The following is a 20,098-nucleotide window of genomic DNA, read 5'->3' as shown; positions in this document are numbered from 1 at the left end:
AAAGGGATCCCTCCTGCACTGTTGGTGGGAATGTAAATAGTACTGTTGTGATTAATCCCCATTTTCAGATGAGGAAATAGATGCTTTAAAAGTTAAAGCAATTTGCTCCAAGAGAGCCAGGGACCCATACCACTTTCTCCTCTCCTCCTTTCTCCCCTCCCCTCCTCTCCTCTCTATGGGCTCACATACACACCTGTGTTAGGAGGATCAAATGAGATCATTCACAGGAAAGCACTTATGCTTCTCAAATTTAAGGGGTTGTGATTTTTATCTGCCTTGACCATTCAGGAAACTGGGGACTAGAAAAATGAACTAAAACTTGCATTTCACTCCCAGACCAATGTTCATTTTCTTATACCATGAAACTCTACAGATTTCCTGCTTGCTTGCTCCTTCTGCTAACATGGATTCTCTTCCACTGAATTATCTTAATGCAAATATTGCTGACCAACTCTTCAGATATTTAAATACGGGCTGCCTTGCATTGCTATTTTACTATTTGGTGTTTGCCCTAGCTTATCTCCAATCAATCAGGTCAATGTAGTTTATAAACTCTTTGGTGGCATACATTGAATAATATTTATTTCATTATCTTCAGAACCTAGCTTGGTGCCAGGCCCCTAGCACAGCCTTAATAGAGAACCGTCTGATGAACTGTTAGAATGAACGCACGTCTACAAGTGCTGGTCTTTGGTTCTTTCCACCAATGAGGAGGAAAACCAGTTCTAGATTTGGGAATCAATACCATACCTCCAGCAAAGACTCTACTCTTGCAAGTATCTTTTTCTGTCTGGGCTTTTATCCCTCTAGACTGCAACAGAACTTTACTTTCTGGTGTTATTATCCTTAATCTCTCCACCTTACAGCCTTCATATTAGGGCCAGATAAAAACTCTCATTACAATATATTGCTGTGTGACAATTTAACCAAAAACTTAGTAGATTGAAAGCTCAATTTTTTATATCTTATGGATTCTTCAGGTCACGAATTCAGACAGGCCCTGGGACAGCTTGTCTCTGCTCCACAATGCCTGGGGCCTCAGTGGGGAAGACCTCAATGCTGGGGGAGATTCAATGATGGGGGACTAAGATCATCTAGAGGAATCCTCACTCACAAATCTGGCCAGTCATGCTGGAACCTCAGCCGGGCTGTTGGTGGAATCTCTCTCCATTTGGTCTCTGCTCGTTCATGGCATGGTGCCAGGGTTCCAAGAAACACCTTCCCAAGAGAACAAGACAGAAATTTATTTTTTATGACCTGCATTTGGAAGTCATATGATGTTACTTCCGTTGCAGTCACAGGCCCACCCAGATTCAGGGGAAAGGGACACAAAACCTCTCAATGGGAAGCATCCATGCCACATTGTAGGAGGAACATGTGGGATGGGAGATCATGAGGCTTCATCATCCTAAAACATCACTTTAATCCTCTTTTCCCACTACCTACTACTACAAATTCTGGCATTGAAGGCATTCTACAGTTTGGCCTAAAATGCCTTTCCTCTTTTCCTCCCTTTATTGACGTCTCTTCACTCTGACCAGACTGAGCTACTCTGTCACCCAAACTTGTTAAACTCATTTTTACTTCTGCTCTTTTATCTCAACTGATCCCTCTTCTTTTGACCTAATAAATTCTACCTCTCATTTAAAACTCTTAATGCTTAATTCGTCAGAATGAACTAAGGTGGCAGGAATCCTCAGAGAGATTACATAAGTTACACTGCCACCTAAGGATGCTTTCAGAACACCACCTGTCTGGCTGTGGCCCTTACCATTTTGCCTTGGCTCACCTCCCTATGTGCCTGGGAAGCAGAAATGAAAGGAGAGACCTCAAACCACAACTCGTTCCCAGGTTACCTCCTTTTCAAAGCCCAGATCCGTCAATAATAAGTTTTTGCCCAACATGAAGAGGACAAAGTCCCTACCCTGTGGACCTCTTCTTCGAGGAGACTATGAGCAAATGACTACACATTAATTCAGACCTAGTCAAGCGTCTAGCTCGGAGAAACTTAAAACATGAATAGTAGATAGTTTACACAGAGACTGAAGCCAGATGAAAAAAAGAGTGGAAAGGAGAGATGGATAATGAACACATAAATAAACATGACAATTTCTGTATAAAAGATAACGTGTGTGTACGGTGATGGTAGGGTATTGCTTTAACTAGGTTGGTCAGGGGAATCCTTTCTAACGAGGTGAAAAGACAAGAGGAGAAGACTAGGGTGAAAGTTCTCCCAAAGGTGTAAACCCCCTCATAATATGCTTTATATGCCCCAAAATGCATGTATCAGCAATAAAAGTGGAAGACAGATTCAAGAAGGGAGATGGTGAGGAAAGGCAGAGTGAAGGGTAACGTCTGACGTGCTTGGGTCCGTTTTGAGAACAGGGCAGGAAAGGCAAGCAATTAACAGGCGGTCCCACACCAGTGCTCTCCTGGGCCAATGACTTAGTGCTGAATAGAAATCGAAAGTGAAAATAAAGCGCAAACAGTGGAAAAGGGACATTAGCTATAATTCCACTTCCTCCTTGGCCAGGGCCTTCCTGCCCCGCTGCCCGTGTTCTAGTGCCCCCTCATCGTGCTGAGGGTCCCTGCCAGTGCCTCCGAACCTCAACTCCGCGGCTCCCACGAGGACACCCGGCGCTCGCTCCGCCCCCCAGAAGGAGTTCCGCGTCCTCGGCTGCCCCGCCCCCGCCGGTGGCTCTGCGCACGCGCGGGGGCCATATTAGCAGCGGATACTCTGGCGGTGGTGGTGTGTTTTCTCTCGCAGAGAAAGAGCTCCGTGTAGGCTCTTCAGCGTCTCCCCTCGGTGAGCCTTTGCCCCCTGCGCACTCGCGGAAGCTTGGCCGCTCTCTCCGCGGGCGGGGATCCTGAGCGTTGCGGCAGAGCTGGTCCCGGCCTGCAGCGGCCGCCGAGAAACCGTGGACACGATGACTCTGCACCGGCTCCTTGGTGATGGACCGGCCGCGGGACTGGCTCCGGACGGCCGCCGTCGGGCTTCTTTGCGCTGAGCAGGCACCACGGGGCTGGGGACGCTCGGGCGGCGGGGCGGGCGCGGGGCCGGTGGGCAGGACAGAGTTGTAGGGCTGCCTCCGTCACTGTTAAGAGTCCGTAGTGAAAGTGAACCTGCGGGAAAGGAGGTGCAGGTGAACTCGCCTCGGGCCGTTGTCCTGCGTCTGGCGTGGAGATGAGAAAGTTGTGTTCTCTCGCGAATCAGAAGCCCCGGCGGTCTCCTCTCTGTGATCTCCTGGCGCTCTGCTCAGGGCCAGCCTTACCTTTCACCTGCGTGTTGCAGGAGCCGCATAGCTGGTTACCCTGCCCCACTCTTCGCCAGCCAGAGCGATCTTTCTAAAATGCCGGTCAGCTCCTGTGGCTCTTTGGCCCAGCATCGTTCTTTGGAGCCCCATTGCATAAGAGATAGCATTCATAGTTTTTACCTGGGCACGCGGGCCTTCGGGACCCGCTTATCTTTAAGGATATCTTTATCAGATATATCTTTATCAGATAAGCGGGACCCGCTTATCTGATCCCTGCTTATCTTTACATTTTTAATTACCGATATTCTAGAATTTGGGAAAATTGGCTCTGGAGGCCGAAGTTTGGCTTTTCCACCAAATCACGCTGAGCCCCAGTGTTGTCTTTTGCAGTAATAGTAAAGATGCCAAAGATTACCATCCCGCTCCTCCCTTTCATAGTTCAGGACCCCGTATCATTCTCTGGAGAAAGCCTAAGCCTCTTAGCTTGGCATTCAAAACTCTACATGGTCTGGATGCTTGCTTAGTTCTTTAGTTTTTTCATATCTTTTTTAACTTCAGCAATTTCTCTCGCCCATTAAGCTATCCTGCCTCAGTGCCTTTTGCCCAAGCTTTCTCCTCTGCCTGGAATGCCTTTCCCTTCTTTCTTCCCCTGTTCTTCCTCTTAGACCTAAATGTTCTCAGCCTTATTTCTGCCTCTCCCATCTCTAATTTGGGCTCATTTTCTGTATGTGTTTCGCAAAAAATACTTTCTTGATTTTCTCCAACCCTCTTCCCACTCTACCTTTAGTGCCTCTGTTACCATATTGCTTTATAAGTGTCCTTCTGTGTCTTCTCCCTCACCTGGCCACCAGACTGTACGCTCTTTAGGAAAGAGATTGCTCTTACCCATGCTGGCATTCCAGCATTTGGCATAGTGCCTGGTGCACCGTAAATGTTGGCTGAATGAAGAGAGTGAAGAAAACATTTTTTTTCAAGTCAAGAAATGCTTTTTAAATTGTAAGTTTCATTTTAATAATTATCCTGTTTTCTTTTTACAGGAATTATCATAAAGTTCAGAAGACATGGTGAGTTAATACACATGCCAGTTAGCTGTTGCCTGATAAATTGTATTGCTTGTACTCAGCTTACAGACTTGCATGAGAAAATTGAAATGGAATGATGCCTTACCAGTTTCCTCCCACTCTCTGAATTTTGTATACCAGGATGTGTTCTGTAAAATGACTTGAGGGTTTACAGGAGTTGGCTTACTAAAAGTGGGGAGGAATCATTTGTATGTTTTTCCTTTGCAGTCTCGAAGATATGACTCCAGGACCACTATATTTTCTCCAGAAGGTAAAATATAAATTGTTTGACCTGTCTCAAATAAAAGAAAAATTTTAAGTATTTGAATTTTAGGGGTGGGTGGGGAATCTACAAACTTTTTTTAAGACTCAGTTGTTCATCCTTTCTGTAGTTTGAAGTAATGATCACCAGGTTGATTATGTACATCACAGGACTATGAGTAAAAGTAGGACTCTCGTCTGTAGCCCTCCAGTGTTGTTGCTGATTTCTCTTGAACCAGTGGTGCAAGAACAAGGAAGAGAGTCTTGGTTTCTCACTGCTTTTGTCTTGTAGGTCGCTTGTACCAAGTTGAATATGCCATGGAAGCTATAGGACATGCAGGCACCTGTTTGGGAATTTTAGCAAATGATGGTGTTCTGCTTGCAGCAGAGAGACGTAACATCCACAAGCTTCTTGATGAAGTCTTTTTTTCTGAAAAAATTTATAAACTGAACGAGTAAGTGAAATCTTAGGGCAAACATCTCATCATATTTTGGGAGGGCTATTCCATGTGACATGATAGAATTGAACAGTTTGTTCCGTTTTTACTTCTGAATTTTTTTCCTTTTAACTTATTTGCTTGAAACTTCCTTGAGGTCCAGGACCATATGTTATTCTTTAAAAGTGCAGGGTCAAGTACTTAGTGGAGAAACAGCGTTGTATAGTGATAAGAGGCTTGGTAGTCACACAGCTTTGGGTTAAATCTGGGCTCCACCAATGCAAAGAATATGAAAGTAACTGGGACTTTCATATTCACCAAAGAATATGAAAGAATATGAAAGCTGTGACTTCACACCCATTGTTTAACTTCTCTGGGCTTCAGAGCCTACTAGAGTGGTTGTGGCAGTTTAGTGAAATAAAATAAAATGAATGAGATAAACTAGCACAGTGTTTGGCATATAGGAGGCCCTCAAGGTATTGTTTATAATGGTTACTCAGGAATTATTTTGAATTATACTGAATCTTACCAAAGAATAGGCCTCCTGAAGGTCTGGGAAAAGTTTAGACTTTTCTGTACACTTAGTGAAGTTTCTGTTACAGTTGGGTGTTCAGGGCTTTGCAGCTAGCAGAGAGCTGGATTTGCTCATTGGAGACTTCCCCTTCAGTGGTGAGCCCGGCGAATTCTGGTTATAGGGCCTTTCTGATACACTCACCCAAGAAAGTGTCATCCCTCCACAGTCACTATTGGGCCCCTCAGCAGCTTGCAGGCTTGATTAGGCACAGTGCCAGAGGGTGTCGAAGCTGTAGGAGAGCCGGGGCAGCTTTCAGGGAATGGGGAGTAGAGAAAGGAAATGCACCCTCCCTGTAAGCCTAGCCCTGAGCTTCCTAGGCAGGCTCATAAAATATCCCGCCCTTCGGGTCCCCTTACCCTCACCCCCATCAAGTTAGGCCTTAGGAGGTGAGAGTGCTTACTACCCAAGAGCATGGGGTAGTCTGTCTTCCTGTCTGGCAAAACCTTTTTCTTCTTTGTGGTTGAATCTTCTTGGGATTTACCCTAGCTTCCTAGTGTTTATTCTCTTGCCCTGTTCACAGGGTGGTGATGGTAAATACGTCTCTTGTGAAGAACTTAAGTGTGCATTTGTTTATCTTACGTGTTGAATGACATCAAGTTGAAAGTTTCCTACAAAGATAAAACAAACATAAGTTTTGTCTGAAGGGTTGTAGCAGCTGAGAGGAAGCATGGTGAATTTCTAATAGAGCTTAGTACTTTCTAAAACTTGTAAAATACCCCTGGTAAACATCTTCTCTGCTTACAGATAAATGTCTTTCTTTTCCTCAAGGGATATGGCCTGCAGTGTGGCAGGCATAACTTCTGATGCTAATGTTCTGACTAATGAACTGAGGCTCATTGCTCAAAGGTATGGTCGTAAATACTATAACTGATGATATGTAAAATTAGTTTCGATGTTTCTAAGAACTCATTTTTGTAAAGATTAAAGTCATTAAAAACCTATTAATTGCAAATTACAGTGTTTTTTTCTTTAACCAAACTCGCAAAATATTAGTTACTGTATGATTTTTAAGATGTTGCCATGCCCTCTACTCTCCCCCTTTAGATTATTTATAAGTGACTATTATGTTGACCCCATGACAGAGATTTCTTTTCAGAGGGTATTTTGCTTAGAGTGTGTATATAGAGTGTTTTAGAGAAAACCATTCATATGCCAGTTTCTTTATCCTAGGTATTTATTGCAGTATCAGGAGCCAATTCCTTGTGAGCAGTTGGTCACAGCACTGTGTGATATCAAACAAGCTTATACGCAGTTTGGAGGTACTGAAACTTTTGGAAATTTTATTCCCAAAAGATAAAACGTTTTATGAGTAATAACCTTTTTGAGATGGTAAAATGAAATTGAAAATGAAATAAGTAGACACTTTTCATCCATTCTCACTTCATGAACTAACTGGCTTCCACTATGTAGACTATCGAACATTTTATTAATAGACTATTGAAAGGCCAAAATAACATTTTCAAATCAGGAAACAAATTGCTTTTTACATAATGATGAAATTTAGCACTGGTCCTCTTTGTCTTTATTCCCTCTCCTGGCTGCATCCAAATCCTAGAAACAAAAGTGGAATTTTTGATGGAGCTTATCTGTGGTGGCCAGAACACGGAACAGTTTATGAATGCTTAACTTCACAGAAGAGGGGTTAGCCACTGAGCTCAAGTAACCATAGTGACACTAAATTTAGATTGTTGGTATGTTTAGCTTTTTTTTTCTCTGTTAAAGGAAAACGTCCCTTTGGTGTTTCATTGCTTTACATTGGCTGGGATAAGCACTATGGCTTTCAGCTCTATCAGAGTGACCCTAGCGGAAATTATGGAGGATGGAAAGCTACATGCATTGGAAATAATAGCGCTGTGAGTATTTTTGTGTTGCTATAGAATGTAGCAAAGGGTCTAGTAGCTGCCGTAGTTTTAAAGTAGTGATGAGTGTAAACAGCATTTTAAGGTAGCTGCAACAGCCTTAATGTGATATGAAAGTATCTGTGATTTCTATTGGTGATGAAGTCACAGGTACTACTAATACTACTAGGGTTTACTGCCTACAGTAATAATGAAAGGAAGTGCTAATTTTCAGTTAGAAGTTGTGAAAATAAGATCTAGTTCCCCCGTCTCCCACATACTAGTTCACAGACGCCCTGAATTCTGTCATGGATACCTGGGATTCATTCATAGATCATCAACATCCCTCCTTTGCACCCCTATCCCATGTCAGCCCTCCCTGCCATTAAAATTGTTTATGTTGTATACACACTAACAAACGTAAGGTAGATAGCTAGTGGGAGGCAGCCACATGGCACAGGGATATCGGCTTGGTGCTTTGTGACCGCCTGGAGGGGTGGGATAGGGAGGGTGGGAGGGAGGGAGATGCAAGAGGGAAGAGATATGGGAACATATGTATATGTATAACTGATTCACTTTGTTATAAAGCAGAAACTAACACACCATTGTAAAGCAATTATACCCCAATAAAGATGTTAAAAAAATTGTTTATGTTGGTTATAATGCCAATAATAATTCAGGCATTATTCATGTTCCTAAAAATCGCAAAAATTTAAAGGAAGTTCTCTATGTTGATTCTTCCTTATGTTTTATAGGCAGCTGTGTCAATGTTAAAACAAGATTACAAAGAAGGAGAAATGACTTTGAAGTCAGCTCTTGCTTTAGCTATCAAAGTCCTAAATAAGACCATGGATGTTAGTAAGCTCTCTGCTGAAAAAGGTAATTTATGTCCACTCCTCTAATTTGTTTGCTTAGTGAGGGAATTGATAGAGTAGGCCTTTAACATGTTATCATAGTGCACTGAAACAGCAGCCTTAGAAGTTAGGTGACCTTACAGCTATTTCCTAAGACTTGACCAAGGTCAACACTGACAAGTTCTGGAGCCACCGTCCCACACTACATAACAGGCTTAAGTACTTGAGCCTGAATGTTCTCAATATTCATAGTTAAATCTGATCCGTGCTATTTTATCTTATCGACTTCTTGACAATGATATCTGTGCTCATGTGTACATATGATAAAGAAAATGAAAGTAATTATATGGTTATATATGTTTGGTGTCCTTTACCAGAGATACAACATTTGCATGAGTTGTACCCTCTGTTCTTCTGAATCTACTGATCTCTTACGTTAAGCCCATGTTTGCAATTGTAAATGCTTTATTTAACTAAAGTTACATGACCATATAAAACAATATTTGTAAGTAATGTTTTTCAAAAATTGTGGTAAATTAACGTATTGATTTAGTTTAGGATAACTTAGCTCCTGGTGTTGCTTTAAAAAATGCCATTTACTTGCAGATTGTCCTCTTGTCTACTTCTACCTAATTTCAAGGAGGCACTACTCAATTTTCCCTTCTCAAAATTTCTCCTCCTTTTGGCATTAGTCTGCTTTTCTCATCCATAGTCATGGGAGCTGCTTTTCGTGCCTTTGTTTTGAAAAGAGATTTGAAAAGTTCATGAAAAATAAGTGTAAGTACTGGTTAAAGATTTTGGCTGAGCCTTCAGAGGTTCTAACGAGGAAACTGGCTCTTTCTGGTCAGGCCAGCTGGAGCAATTGGCTGGTGGTACTTTTTCCACAAAAGTAACAGAACAGCAGCTCAGAAAGTTAGTATGGATGAAGATAAAGATGATATTAAAGTAAAAATATTCATAAAAACATTACAGTATTGAAGGTATTTTGTTTCCATGAAAGTATCCATGAATTATATTCAGCAGAAAACTTGGAAAAGTGGTGTACTAAGGCTCAAACGGTGTGAAGAGATTAAACTGTGGTTGCTTATTAAGGGTTTTGGCTAAGTATGGCTGCCTGTATTACAAGTGTGTGTGTTTGCTTCCAGTGGAAATCGCCACACTAACAAGAGAGAATGGAAAGACAGTCATCAGAGTTCTCAAACAAAAGGAAGTGGAACAGTTGATCAAAAAACATGAGGAAGAAGAAGCGAAAGCTGAGCGTGAGAAGAAAGAAAAAGAACAGAAAGAAAAGGATAAATAGAAGACAAAATCACGGATTTTATAACTCATTTGGGGCACCATTTCAGTGTAAAAGCTGTCCTATTCTTCCACATTGAGAAAGCTTTGACTTTTTTTTTTAACTTGTCTAGTGGGAAAATAGGATGGTACCAACTGAATTGGGTCCTTGTTATTGCTGTCCAGGTGAATATTGTAATGATGATTACTCTTTATGGACATCTTAATCACCCTCCCCCTCTTTTTTTTTTTGAATAAAACTTGGAAAGAATGGAAATGGTGAAGGAAAACATTCTCTAGCAGTAACTGTTAAAGATACCAGGATTAATAGGGCTGTGGTCTTTTCACACTTTATGTGTACTGTGGCTACTCTTGCAGTTACTTTTTTTTTGGCTGCGTTGCGTCTTCATTGCTGCACATGGGCTTTCTCTCGTTGGCGCCGAGCGGGGGCTACTCTTCATTGCGGTGCATGGACTTCTCATTGCGGTGGCTTCTCTTGTTGCAGAGCATGGGCCCTAGGCCACAGGCTTCAGTAGTTGTGGCACATGGGCTCAGTAGTTGTGGCTCGTGGGCTCTAGAGCACAGGCTCAGTAGTTGTGGCGCACAGACTTAGTTGCTCCGCGGCATGTCGGATCTTCTTGGACCAGGGATTGAACCCATGTCCCCTGCATTGGCAGGCGGATTCTTAACCACTGCGCCACCAGGGAAGTCCCAGTTACTTTTAAATAAGATGTTAAAATGGACAGAAATGTAAACATCATAAGAAAAGAAAGGTGGGAACTGTGCAGTGAAGATTTTCTATTCTTTGTTCCCCTACCATCTTGGAGAACCTGTAGCCCAATTTGAGCAAAACGGAGAGCTGTCCTTCTCCTAGGTCTTGTCTGATATTACCCTATCCGAAGCCTATCTAGTGAAATAAGAGTCGTTCGCCAACCTTTGATATTGATGGGTGTTCATACTGGACTTAAAAGTCGTGTGTGTGTGTGTACACATACATACTTGCAAACATAGTAAAACGCGAAAGGTAGAATTAAAATGAAAGCCCTGTGTATCCACTACCGAGCTTCAGAAACAAATTAATCAGTACTTTTGAAGCCGCCTGTGTGTCCCTTTCAGGTCTCATTCTTCTCTGTTTCCCTCTACCCCCGAGAGGTGACCACTGCCTTGAGCTCATCATTCCTGTAAGCTACGGGTTTTCCACTCTGGTTTTCTGCCCCTCTACTCCAGGTGGTCCTGGTAGGTCTGTCAATCAGATAATCCCACGCCTTTCACAAAGGTGAGCACATCACTCAGTCTGGCCAGATTATCATGTCTGTCTGCAGGGATGGGTTTGAGAATGAACGTGTGGGCTGAGCCAAGCCAGACATGATGTGTGGATATGAGGAAAGAATACTGAAGGTCCTGCATTAGGACCAGCTCTCCCAGTCGGCAGCCCAAGCAATGTGAAAGGTTATGCAAGAGAAACTAAGGCTACAGAGGAAAAAGAACCAAAAGATGAGAATAGTTCAGTTTGGCCAAAGGGAGCTCCACCGCTGAGCTTTGCTTAGGATGCTGTCACTTAGAATAGAATCCTCTGATGGAAGTGCTGTAGGGCAGTGCTACTTAAAAGCGTGGTCTGTGGAGCGTCACCTGAGTGTTTGCTAGAAATGCAAATTCTAGCGTCCCATCCCAGGCCTCCTGAATAAAAATCTTGGCATAGAGCCCAGCAATCTGTTTTAACCAAGCTCTGCATGTGTTTCTAATTCATGCTGAAGTTTGAGGAGTGCTTTGCTGCATATTGGAATCATCTGAAAATCTTCTAAATTTCTTTGTACCCAGGCTATACCCCATACCAATTAAAGCAACCTCTGCAGTGGACCCTGGCATTACCATTGCTCGAAATCTCCCCGGATGATCTAATGGACAGCAGGGATGAGAACCAGTGCATTGAGCCATAGCAGTGTTGTCAATCAGATATGGGGTCCCAGCCTAATCCCTAATTAAGTGCTCTTAAGCAATAGCAGTGTCTTGGAGTTTTCTGCACGTGGTGGTGTTCAAGCTATTTCCAAGCCCCTTTGACATAGTGCTTTTTGAATCTTCTAAATTTCTCTTAATACAGTTGATTCTTGTTTGTGGTAGCCATGTTCTGTAAAGTCAGCATGAAGGCTGAATTAGCAAATTCTGAGCCATTGCTCCTAGTAAAATAACAGGTTAGGTTCCTTTGAGCCTCTGGTTACAACACTTTTATCAACAGATCAATACATAGCCTTGTTTTATGTGTGTTTCTGTTTAGAGACATTTAATGTATGTTGGTACTTCATTAATATTGAACTCATGGCCAACAGCACTTTAACTCATACCTAAATGAAGCTTATCTAATGCATATATTTTCTATGTAAGGCACATCACAGCTGCCTTGTGTTTAGGAACACTAGCAAGCACTATACTGAAGGGACATTTTAAAAAGTGAAATCACCAACAAAAAGCACAAAAATTCAAAAAGCATAGCACAAAAATGACCAAAAGAACACTTGTTTACAGTATGAGCTGAAGCAAGAAGGCAGAGTGGCTCCTTGTTTGACTTCAGCTGGGAAAATGGACATCAGGCAACAAATACTTCCATGGCTCTGTGCGTGTCCACAGTGACCAGGAGAGCACTGTGAGTATTGGTTTTGGGGTTAAAGGCAAACTTGCAAATGCAGAATCTGTACATAATGAGGGTTGACAGTATGTCGTAAAATGACCTTTCAGTCTCGCTATGCACAGAAGTAGAAGTAGATGGAGAAGTGAATTGATAAATCCTGTTGGCTTTATCTCCAGAATGTATCTAGAATCCAGCCATTTACCACTGCAGGTACACTGATCCATGCCACCATTCTCTCTCACTTGGACTATTGCTACAGGCTCCATCTGCTTCCTTTCCCTTCAGCCAATTCTCAACACAGCAGCCTTTCAAAATATAAGATTGTGCTACTGGTTTGCTCAAAACTCTCCAGTAGCTTCCCTTCTTGCTCAGTAAAAGCCAGATTCTTTACACTGGTTTACAAGGTGCCCCATACTCTGGCCCCTCTGCTACCTTCTCTTCCACCTTGTGCTCCCTTCCTCACTCTGTTCATCAGATGAGCCCCCTTGTTCCTTGAAATAACAAGCCCTCTTCCATCCCAGGGTCTTTGCACTTGCCATTCCCTCTGACCTGGGAATACTCTTCCCCTGGGAACATCAGTATGGCCCACTCATCTCGTGCAGGTCTCTCTCTCAATGTCACCTTATTTGGCTACTTCCTACAGAAGAGCAGTCTGTTCCCCACACACTCACATTCTCCTTCTCCCTGCTGAGTTTCCTCCATAGCACTCAACACCATCTGGCCTGTTTACTGTCCGTCTACCTCACTGGAATATAAGCTTCCAGAGCAATGACTTTGTTTTATTCAACAGCTATGTTCCAGTACCTAGAACAGAAACTGGTACCTATTAGGCAAGAATTAAATATTGTTGAAGGAATGCATAGTGGCTCTTGATATGGTGGAGTGAAATCCTAAAATACACCTCTTTTCCATCCAGGTGAGTAGAACTGGTGGGTTTTCCATATTCTGATCACCCCTTCAACACGTGCTTAAAGTTGTGACAACTTCAAAGACTGTAGTGGGTAAGACAGCTTAGCATATTTTACCACCACATTAGAAGCAAGTCTTCAGAACTTCACCCAAAAGATGGGCAAATTTTGACATATTCACCCTTTTGTTGAAATAATTTCATACTGTAGGGGAGAAGTAGAAGGTGGGATTGCAGCAGGGGCTATTCTATAACTGGGTTTTTTCCTGCTCTCGGGCTGACTGCTAGCCTAGATTCTCACCCAGCTTCTTTTTCCTCTGTTCTGTGGTGTATTTTTAGTCCTAGATTTCAGACCCCTCTGGTTCCTGATGACTCATCCCAAATATAAGCTTAGCAATCCTCATCTGAACAGGGGCACTCCTCCACCTACAGCAGGCATTTCATCCTCTCACCTGGGCAAAACTTGTGGGTTCTCACAGGGGCACTACGGGTTCAAGAGCACCTTAACAGAAACAAATAGGAAACCAAAAAGCTAAAAGTTTCAAATCTTGAGTCAAACTTTAAAATCAAAATCTTAAGCTGATTTCATTTTGGTGAGTTACAAATCACGTTTTTAAAAATAAATCGTGGAAAAAAAATCATGTTCCTTCATATAATTTTATTGCTGGTGTTTTTCTTAATCAGAAAATAAGACTGGAATTTCTACAGTCCAGCACTTTGAAAGTTCCATGAAAGTATTTGTTTTAGCAATGTAAAAATATTCTACATTCTGGAAAAAAATCAGAAAGTGGATTCATTTCTTTATTTCTTTATATTTACCATATTCCTGGTAATTTTAGGTGATGTGGATTCATGGATGAGTAAGACATGTCCTCAGTTCTTTTTTTTTAATTGAAGTACAGTTGATTTATAATGATTCAGGTGTACAGCAAAGTGATTCAGTTACATATATACATATATTCTATTTCAGATTCTTTTCCATTATAGGTTATTACAAGGCATTGAATATAATTCCCTGTGCTATACACTAGGTCCTTGATGTTTATCAATTATATATATAGTAGTGTGTATATGTTAATCTCAAATACCCAATTTACCCCTCCCCTCATCCTCAGTTCTTAATGTGCAGTCTTGCAGGAAAGGCGGGGCTGTCATCAACTACTTAACAATGTGGAGGATGTGCTAGACTCCAGGTGGCTGTACACTGAGGTTAGGGAGGAAAGGCAGAAGGAACTGCTGTGTAAAGGCCTGGCAGTGGGAAAGCTTCACATTTTTATGGAAAATCCATAGCTGAGCAGAGCTAGAGCATAGCTCGTTAGGGGAAGAAGAGGAACAAGAGATGAGGTTGGACACGTATGCTAAGGAGAGAAGACAGCTTCACAGATCTTGGAGTTTGTGCTCGATACAATGCAGAGGCTGCTGAGATTCTTAGTAAATGAGAGAAACAATTAACACTCGAACTCTTGGAGTCCAGAAGATGGATTAAGTAGGAAGAGACATAAGGCAGGGAAACCAGATAGGAGGCTACCTAAATAGGCAAGGAAGGATGAGGGTCTAAGAACAGAGAGGAGGGAGGCTCCCACACAGTGAGGGATGAGAGAGAGGGAGTAGAGGATGACTAGGGCCTCTAACTCAGATAAGTAGTTACAATCTAATTTTAAAAGACATTAAGTGAATATGATGAACTACTCTTAAAATTTCCTAACGTCTTTTTCTTATTGCTGTTTTGGCTTAAAACCAATATCCCTGGGAGGGAAGAATTCTGCAAACAATATTGCACATTACACAGTGAGTAAAACCATGTCAAATGCTTTCTTTTTCTTTTTCTTCCACATGTTGTTCATTTGTATTCTTTTGTGTACTGTCCATCTCCTTTGCTCAGTTTTCTATCAGAGCATTTAACTTCTAAAAAATTCATTTTTAATGCAGGTATACTGAAGGCTTTTTGTGTTTATGCAGGCAAAACTATCAATCATTTATAGTTCTTGTTGTTAGTATCATGCATATAAAGATATTCCCCATGCCAAAGTCTATAACATACTTCTAGTAAATTTGTGGTTATATCACTTTTATCATGCGCAATTTTATTTATTGTTTGAATTTAATTTATTTAATTTAATTTTATTTTTTATTTTATTTTTGGCCACATTGGGTCTTTGTTGCTGCACGCGGGCTTTCTCTAGTTGTGGCGAGCAGGGGCTACTCTTCATTGTGGTGTGCAGTCTTCTCATTGTGGTGACTTTTCTTGTTGTGGAGCATGGGCTATAGGCACTTGGTCTTCAGTAGTTGTGGCGTGTGGGCTCAGTAGTTGTGGCTCGCAGGCTCTACAGCACAGGCTCGGTAGCTGTGGTGCCTGGTCATAGTTGCTCCATGGCATGTGTGAACTTCCCGGACCAGGGCTCGAACCCGTGTCCCCTGCATTGGCCGGCAGATTCTTAACCACTGCGCCACCAGGGAAGCCCCTATCATGTGCAATTTTAAATATATAATTGGTATCTATTTTTAAAAGGCACTATTTAAATTAATTATGCAACTTTAATTCGAATGTTCAGGCTAATTGGGAATTGTCCATTCTTTTTTTTTGGGCTAGATATTGTTTTAATGAGAATTATAAAAGACCAAAACCATTTTTTGGCAAACTGCCCTTTTTTTAAACAAATGATTTGCTTTTAATTACAAATACTGTGTAAGACGATGCCTTCTTTTGCAAAACCAATAAGTACAAGAATAAATTTTAAACAGATGTGATTTGTCCAAGATATTTGGGGGGAGGAAGAGAGCCTGACTTTTTTCCAGTATTAAAAAAAAAAATGAGTCTTCCCTAAACTTTCAAAGAAAAAGTTTGAAGGTATGACTCAACTGGAGAAAAAAAAGAGAGAAAGACCATCTTATAGCTGCTTTAAATAGCTTCTGATATTCTTCCGATGTTACCTTTCCTTTCCAGAACTCATAACTTCACAAAATAGTTGAATTTAAAATATTTCTAATGAACTGATTAATGGGGGAAAAAGAAAATGAATGAATTCAGAACAACATGAAATAAGATAGTTATTTGCCTTTCTTGGTTTATTTACTTATTTATTTTTTGGTAACAGCTTTATCGAGATATAATTCATAGACCATACAATTCACTCATTTAAAGGGTACACGTCAGTGACTTTTAGCATAGTCACAGAGTCGTACAACTGTCACCACAATCTTAGAACATTTTCATCATCTGGGAAAGAAACCTGGTACCAATTTGCCATCACCCCCAGGTCCCTCCTCAGCCCTACACAACCACTAATCTACTTTCTGTCTATACAGAGTTGCCTATTCTGGGAATTTCATATAAATGGAATCATATACTAAGTGGTCCTCTGTGACTGGCCTCTTTCACTTAGTGTAATGTTTTCAAGGTTCATCCACGTTATAGTATGTATTGGTATTTCTTTGTTTACTAGGTGAGAGAAATAATAGCATGAATTCATCTCCTTTTATTACTGAATAATATTCCATTGTGTGATTATACCACATTTTATCTATTCATCAGTTTGGGGACATTAGGGTTGTTTCTGTTTTTTGGTTATTATGAGTATTGCTGCTTTGAATACTCATGTATATGTTTTTGTGTGGACATGTGTTTTAATTTCTCTTTCTCTATATACCTAGTAGTGGAATTGATGGGTCATATCTTGGTTAATTTTTCATCCATATTTATACTATACATTCATATTAACAGTTCAGATTTTAAAAGGAGTCTACTTTCTGCTATTTTCTCCTGTAAGAGCCCAATAAAAATGGGAACTGGATTGACTCCTTGAGTAAATTTACATATATGAATTCATTTGTTGTCCTTGAAGTAGGTCTCACAGTTGGAGAGGATTTTGGCTTCCTTTCATCCTGGCAGGAAGAATGTCTTCTCTAAGTTCCTTTATGCCTAACACTAGGAAAGGCCACGTCTTTGATTCTGTACCCAAGAGCCTTATATAACAACATTCTCTGAAAACGTCAGTCCGAATGACTTTGAGAGAGTACAGAATGAGAGAATCCGGGGTAAATTGTCTTCTGAGTCCTAAACAATCTAACAACTTGCTTTTCCCGATCACAAAAGCAGTGCATGCTCAATTTGGAAAATACACAACAAATTAAATAATAATTGCCCTTACTATCTTGCCCAGAGTTAGCCACTGTTAGCTTATTTCACTGGCCCAGTTTAGCTGCAGAATAAGTGTACTGGTAGACTATGGCAAATTACAGAAAAGCTATTTTATTTATTTATTTATTTTAGGTTTAATGTGAGGTTTATTTATTTATTTTTAAATTAATTTTTATTGGCGTATAGTTGCTTTACAATGTTGTGTTAGTTTATACTGTAAAGCAAAGTGAATCAGCTATATGTATACATATGCCCCCTCTTTTTTGGATTTCCTTCCCAGTTCGGTCACCACAGAGCATTGAGTAGAGTTCCCTGAGGTATACAGTAGGTAGAAAAGCTATTTTTAAACAGTCTTAAATGAGAATTTAAAATAAGTTTTTTCCTTTTCATTGCTCTTCTAAAGCATTTTGCAGCCTTAGAACACGCTGTTTCTCAATACAACAGAGTAGAAGCTATCATTTGTTGAGTACACAAATGTGTCAGTTACTGTATATTTATCAGTGCTAATTCTCACCATAACCTTGTAAAACATTTAGTATAATTGTAGCACTGAGGGCCTACAATGTGCCCAGTGATTTAGAGGCAAACTTTCTATTTATGTAGCTGAGAAAACCAAAGCTCAGAAGAGATGAGCTTGTGCCAAGTCACACAGCTCCAGTGCCACCACTGCAGTGCAAGCCATTGCTGTCATCCCTGGCCTGGGCTTCTATGGGAGCCTCCCCCATTTGTCCCTCTCCAGCCCTTTTCCCCTTAACTTCTAGAGTGTTTTCAATTTGTTGAAAACTAAAGAATACTTGAAGTCACCTGTAAGAAAAAGGATATATTTGATCCTTGGTTACATCAGATCTTCTTAGTCACTGGTGAAGCAGAGTTGAAATTGCTTGTTGTGCTTTTGATGCCCATTTGATCTCTCCGACACTCTGCGAGATAGTAGATTGGGAAATACAGAAAGTTCTTGACATATTGGGGAGTGCAGTCTTTGGTCTTTGATGTCAGATAAACACCAGTGTGGATCCTTGCTCTGTCACCTCCTAGCTATTCATTCAACAATTATTTGAGAATCAGCTATTTGTCAAGTTCTCAGGATGATACAGTGAACAAGATAGGTAATATCTCTGCTTTCATGGAACTTACTGTGTGTAGGGGAGGAAAGCAGAAAATAAATGAGATTATTAATCAAGCGTGTTATAGAAGAGCAAGGAGAGATTGTGTCTCGTGTGAGACAGCTGTGGAACTGGAAATTACCAAATGGTTTCCAATTTTGAGAGACTTGGATCAGGTGGCTTAGAATTAGGTTAAAGAAAATCGATTCTCTGGAACAATCAGTGCCATACATTAACTTTCAGAGGGAGTTTTTTGTATTGCTAAAGGGTTGCTCATCTGGTCTTCTTATGCATATAGAAGACTTGACATCAATTAGTAATCACTAGATAGATGAGAAAGTGAACCTTGCTAAATAAATTAGAGGAGCAGATAATTACAGCAGAGTCCCAAACATAGTAGAGAAACAGCTCCATTTTGGTTTTAATTTATCCTCACATCCCTAAATGCCTTACATGGCAGCCTACAAATTACAAATGGAAGAGAAATATATTTAATTTTGAATTTTTTGAGTGCTTTTGAGGATCATAATTCCTTAATATCCCTTGATTGAGGTGGGAATAGTCTAGGGACAATTAAATTGGCAATCAATGAATTAAATTCTAAGAGGACAATTCTCCTGGTGCATAGCTACAAATTTCTGGAGCATTTGTGGTCTATACCTGCAGTATAATTTGTCCTTTGGATTTATTTTTGATATATGTGGCAGTGTCTATAAATACCTCTCATTTCTAGAATAGAAAGAGAGTGAGATATAGGCTGTATATTTGATAAGAATATTTAAATTCTACCTTTTGCACAGAGTCAAGCATTTGCAATTGTGTTTTGTGGTCATTAAGTAAGGGCATAAGTTTCTTTTTAAAATTTATAATAGTATGTCACCTATGAAGAACATTTCATTTAATGAAATCAATATTTACATATTTCTAATAAATTGTGTTGATCTAATACACAAATGTTGAGCTTTTGCATAGTAATTGCAAATCTGCTGAAGGAATTTATCTAGAGAAATCCATATTTGTGTTTTTTTTACTGTAGAAATTATATTTTAGCAGCTTTATGGAGCTGTCATTGATGTATACAAATTTGATGTTTAATGTGCATATACATTGTGAAATGATCACCACAATCAAGCTAATTAACATATCCATTACCTCTACATAGTTACCATTTTGTGTGTGTGTGTGGAGATTTAAGATCTATCCTTTTGCAAGTTACAAGTACACAATAGAGTATTGTTCATATTTGTCTTTAAAAAAATTCTTTCATGATATGATTCATCACTTCCAGATATAAAAGTTTTCAACATTTAGAGGGCATAGGATATTACAGTGTACTTTCTTAAGATGGAAAACAATATCTTCATTTATAACAAGAGCTGGTATTTGTTCAGGACACATTATAATTTATTTTGTTTTGTAATGAACTGCCATTTCTTTGTTCTCTTGTGTTTTTCTATTGTTAATTGGGTCCGTGACATTGTGGTGTATACGTATACGCATATATGCTATTATTAAATTCTACTGAGACAGCTCAGTTTTATACATGGTTTGTACTTTTTGTGATATTTGATTTTATGTGCTACTATTTAGCTATTACAATCTAATACAAATGTGGCCAATTAATTTTCTTTGAAAGCTCCCTGCATTAAAATATGTCTGCTCTTTTACATTTTGATCACAGCCATTGAAATAGCCCCTGAAAGGGACCTTTTATTTTTATATCATTTCTTTTGAAGAATTGGATTTTAATGTCCTATCAATACTTGCTTTTTT

At 40.3% G+C, this 20,098-nt stretch overlaps 2 protein-coding genes across 3 annotated transcripts in view; both read left to right on the top strand.

Moving 5' to 3' along the window:
- The first annotated feature begins 2,679 nt into the window (after positions 1 to 2,679).
- On the top strand, positions 2,680 to 9,831 carry PSMA4 (proteasome 20S subunit alpha 4). 2 transcript variants are annotated; one of them, XM_060155042.1, is made up of 9 exons: positions 2,685 to 2,806; positions 4,292 to 4,318; positions 4,544 to 4,586; positions 4,869 to 5,031; positions 6,356 to 6,433; positions 6,758 to 6,846; positions 7,310 to 7,440; positions 8,181 to 8,304; positions 9,425 to 9,831. In XM_060155042.1, exons 2-9 carry the CDS (start codon positions 4,316 to 4,318, stop codon positions 9,577 to 9,579), a joined length of 786 nt encoding a protein of 261 aa, XP_060011025.1. In that variant the 5' UTR covers positions 2,685 to 2,806; positions 4,292 to 4,315; the 3' UTR covers positions 9,580 to 9,831. The 2 variants fall into 2 exon arrangements, with proteins under 2 accessions (XP_060011034.1, XP_060011025.1); XM_060155051.1 differs by lacking the exon at positions 8,181 to 8,304 and having other exon boundaries at positions 2,680 to 2,806; positions 9,425 to 9,585.
- A 5,013-nt stretch (positions 9,832 to 14,844) lies between these two features.
- CHRNA5 (cholinergic receptor nicotinic alpha 5 subunit) overlaps positions 14,845 to 20,098 on the top strand; it is a 64,838-nt gene continuing 59,584 nt past the window's right edge. Inside the window, exon 1 of the mRNA XM_060155029.1 lies at positions 14,845 to 14,872. The gene's annotated coding sequence lies outside the window, so the exon portion shown is untranslated. The remainder of the gene's footprint in view (positions 14,873 to 20,098) is intronic.

The sequence above is a fragment of the Lagenorhynchus albirostris genome, chromosome 1 (genome assembly GCF_949774975.1).
Source record: "Lagenorhynchus albirostris chromosome 1, mLagAlb1.1, whole genome shotgun sequence".
Classification (NCBI taxonomy): domain Eukaryota; kingdom Metazoa; phylum Chordata; class Mammalia; order Artiodactyla; family Delphinidae; genus Lagenorhynchus; species Lagenorhynchus albirostris.
This window is presented reverse-complemented; position numbering and strand designations above follow the sequence as displayed.

Bases quoted from the DNA above. Each gene is read 5' to 3' on its own strand.
- PSMA4 (XM_060155042.1), top strand. The intron at 6,847-7,309 runs GTACTGAAACTT...TCTCTGTTAAAG, and splicing joins AGCTTATACGCAGTTTGGAG to GAAAACGTCCCTTTGGTGTT. The intron at 8,305-9,424 runs GTAATTTATGTC...GTTTGCTTCCAG, and splicing joins TAAGCTCTCTGCTGAAAAAG to TGGAAATCGCCACACTAACA.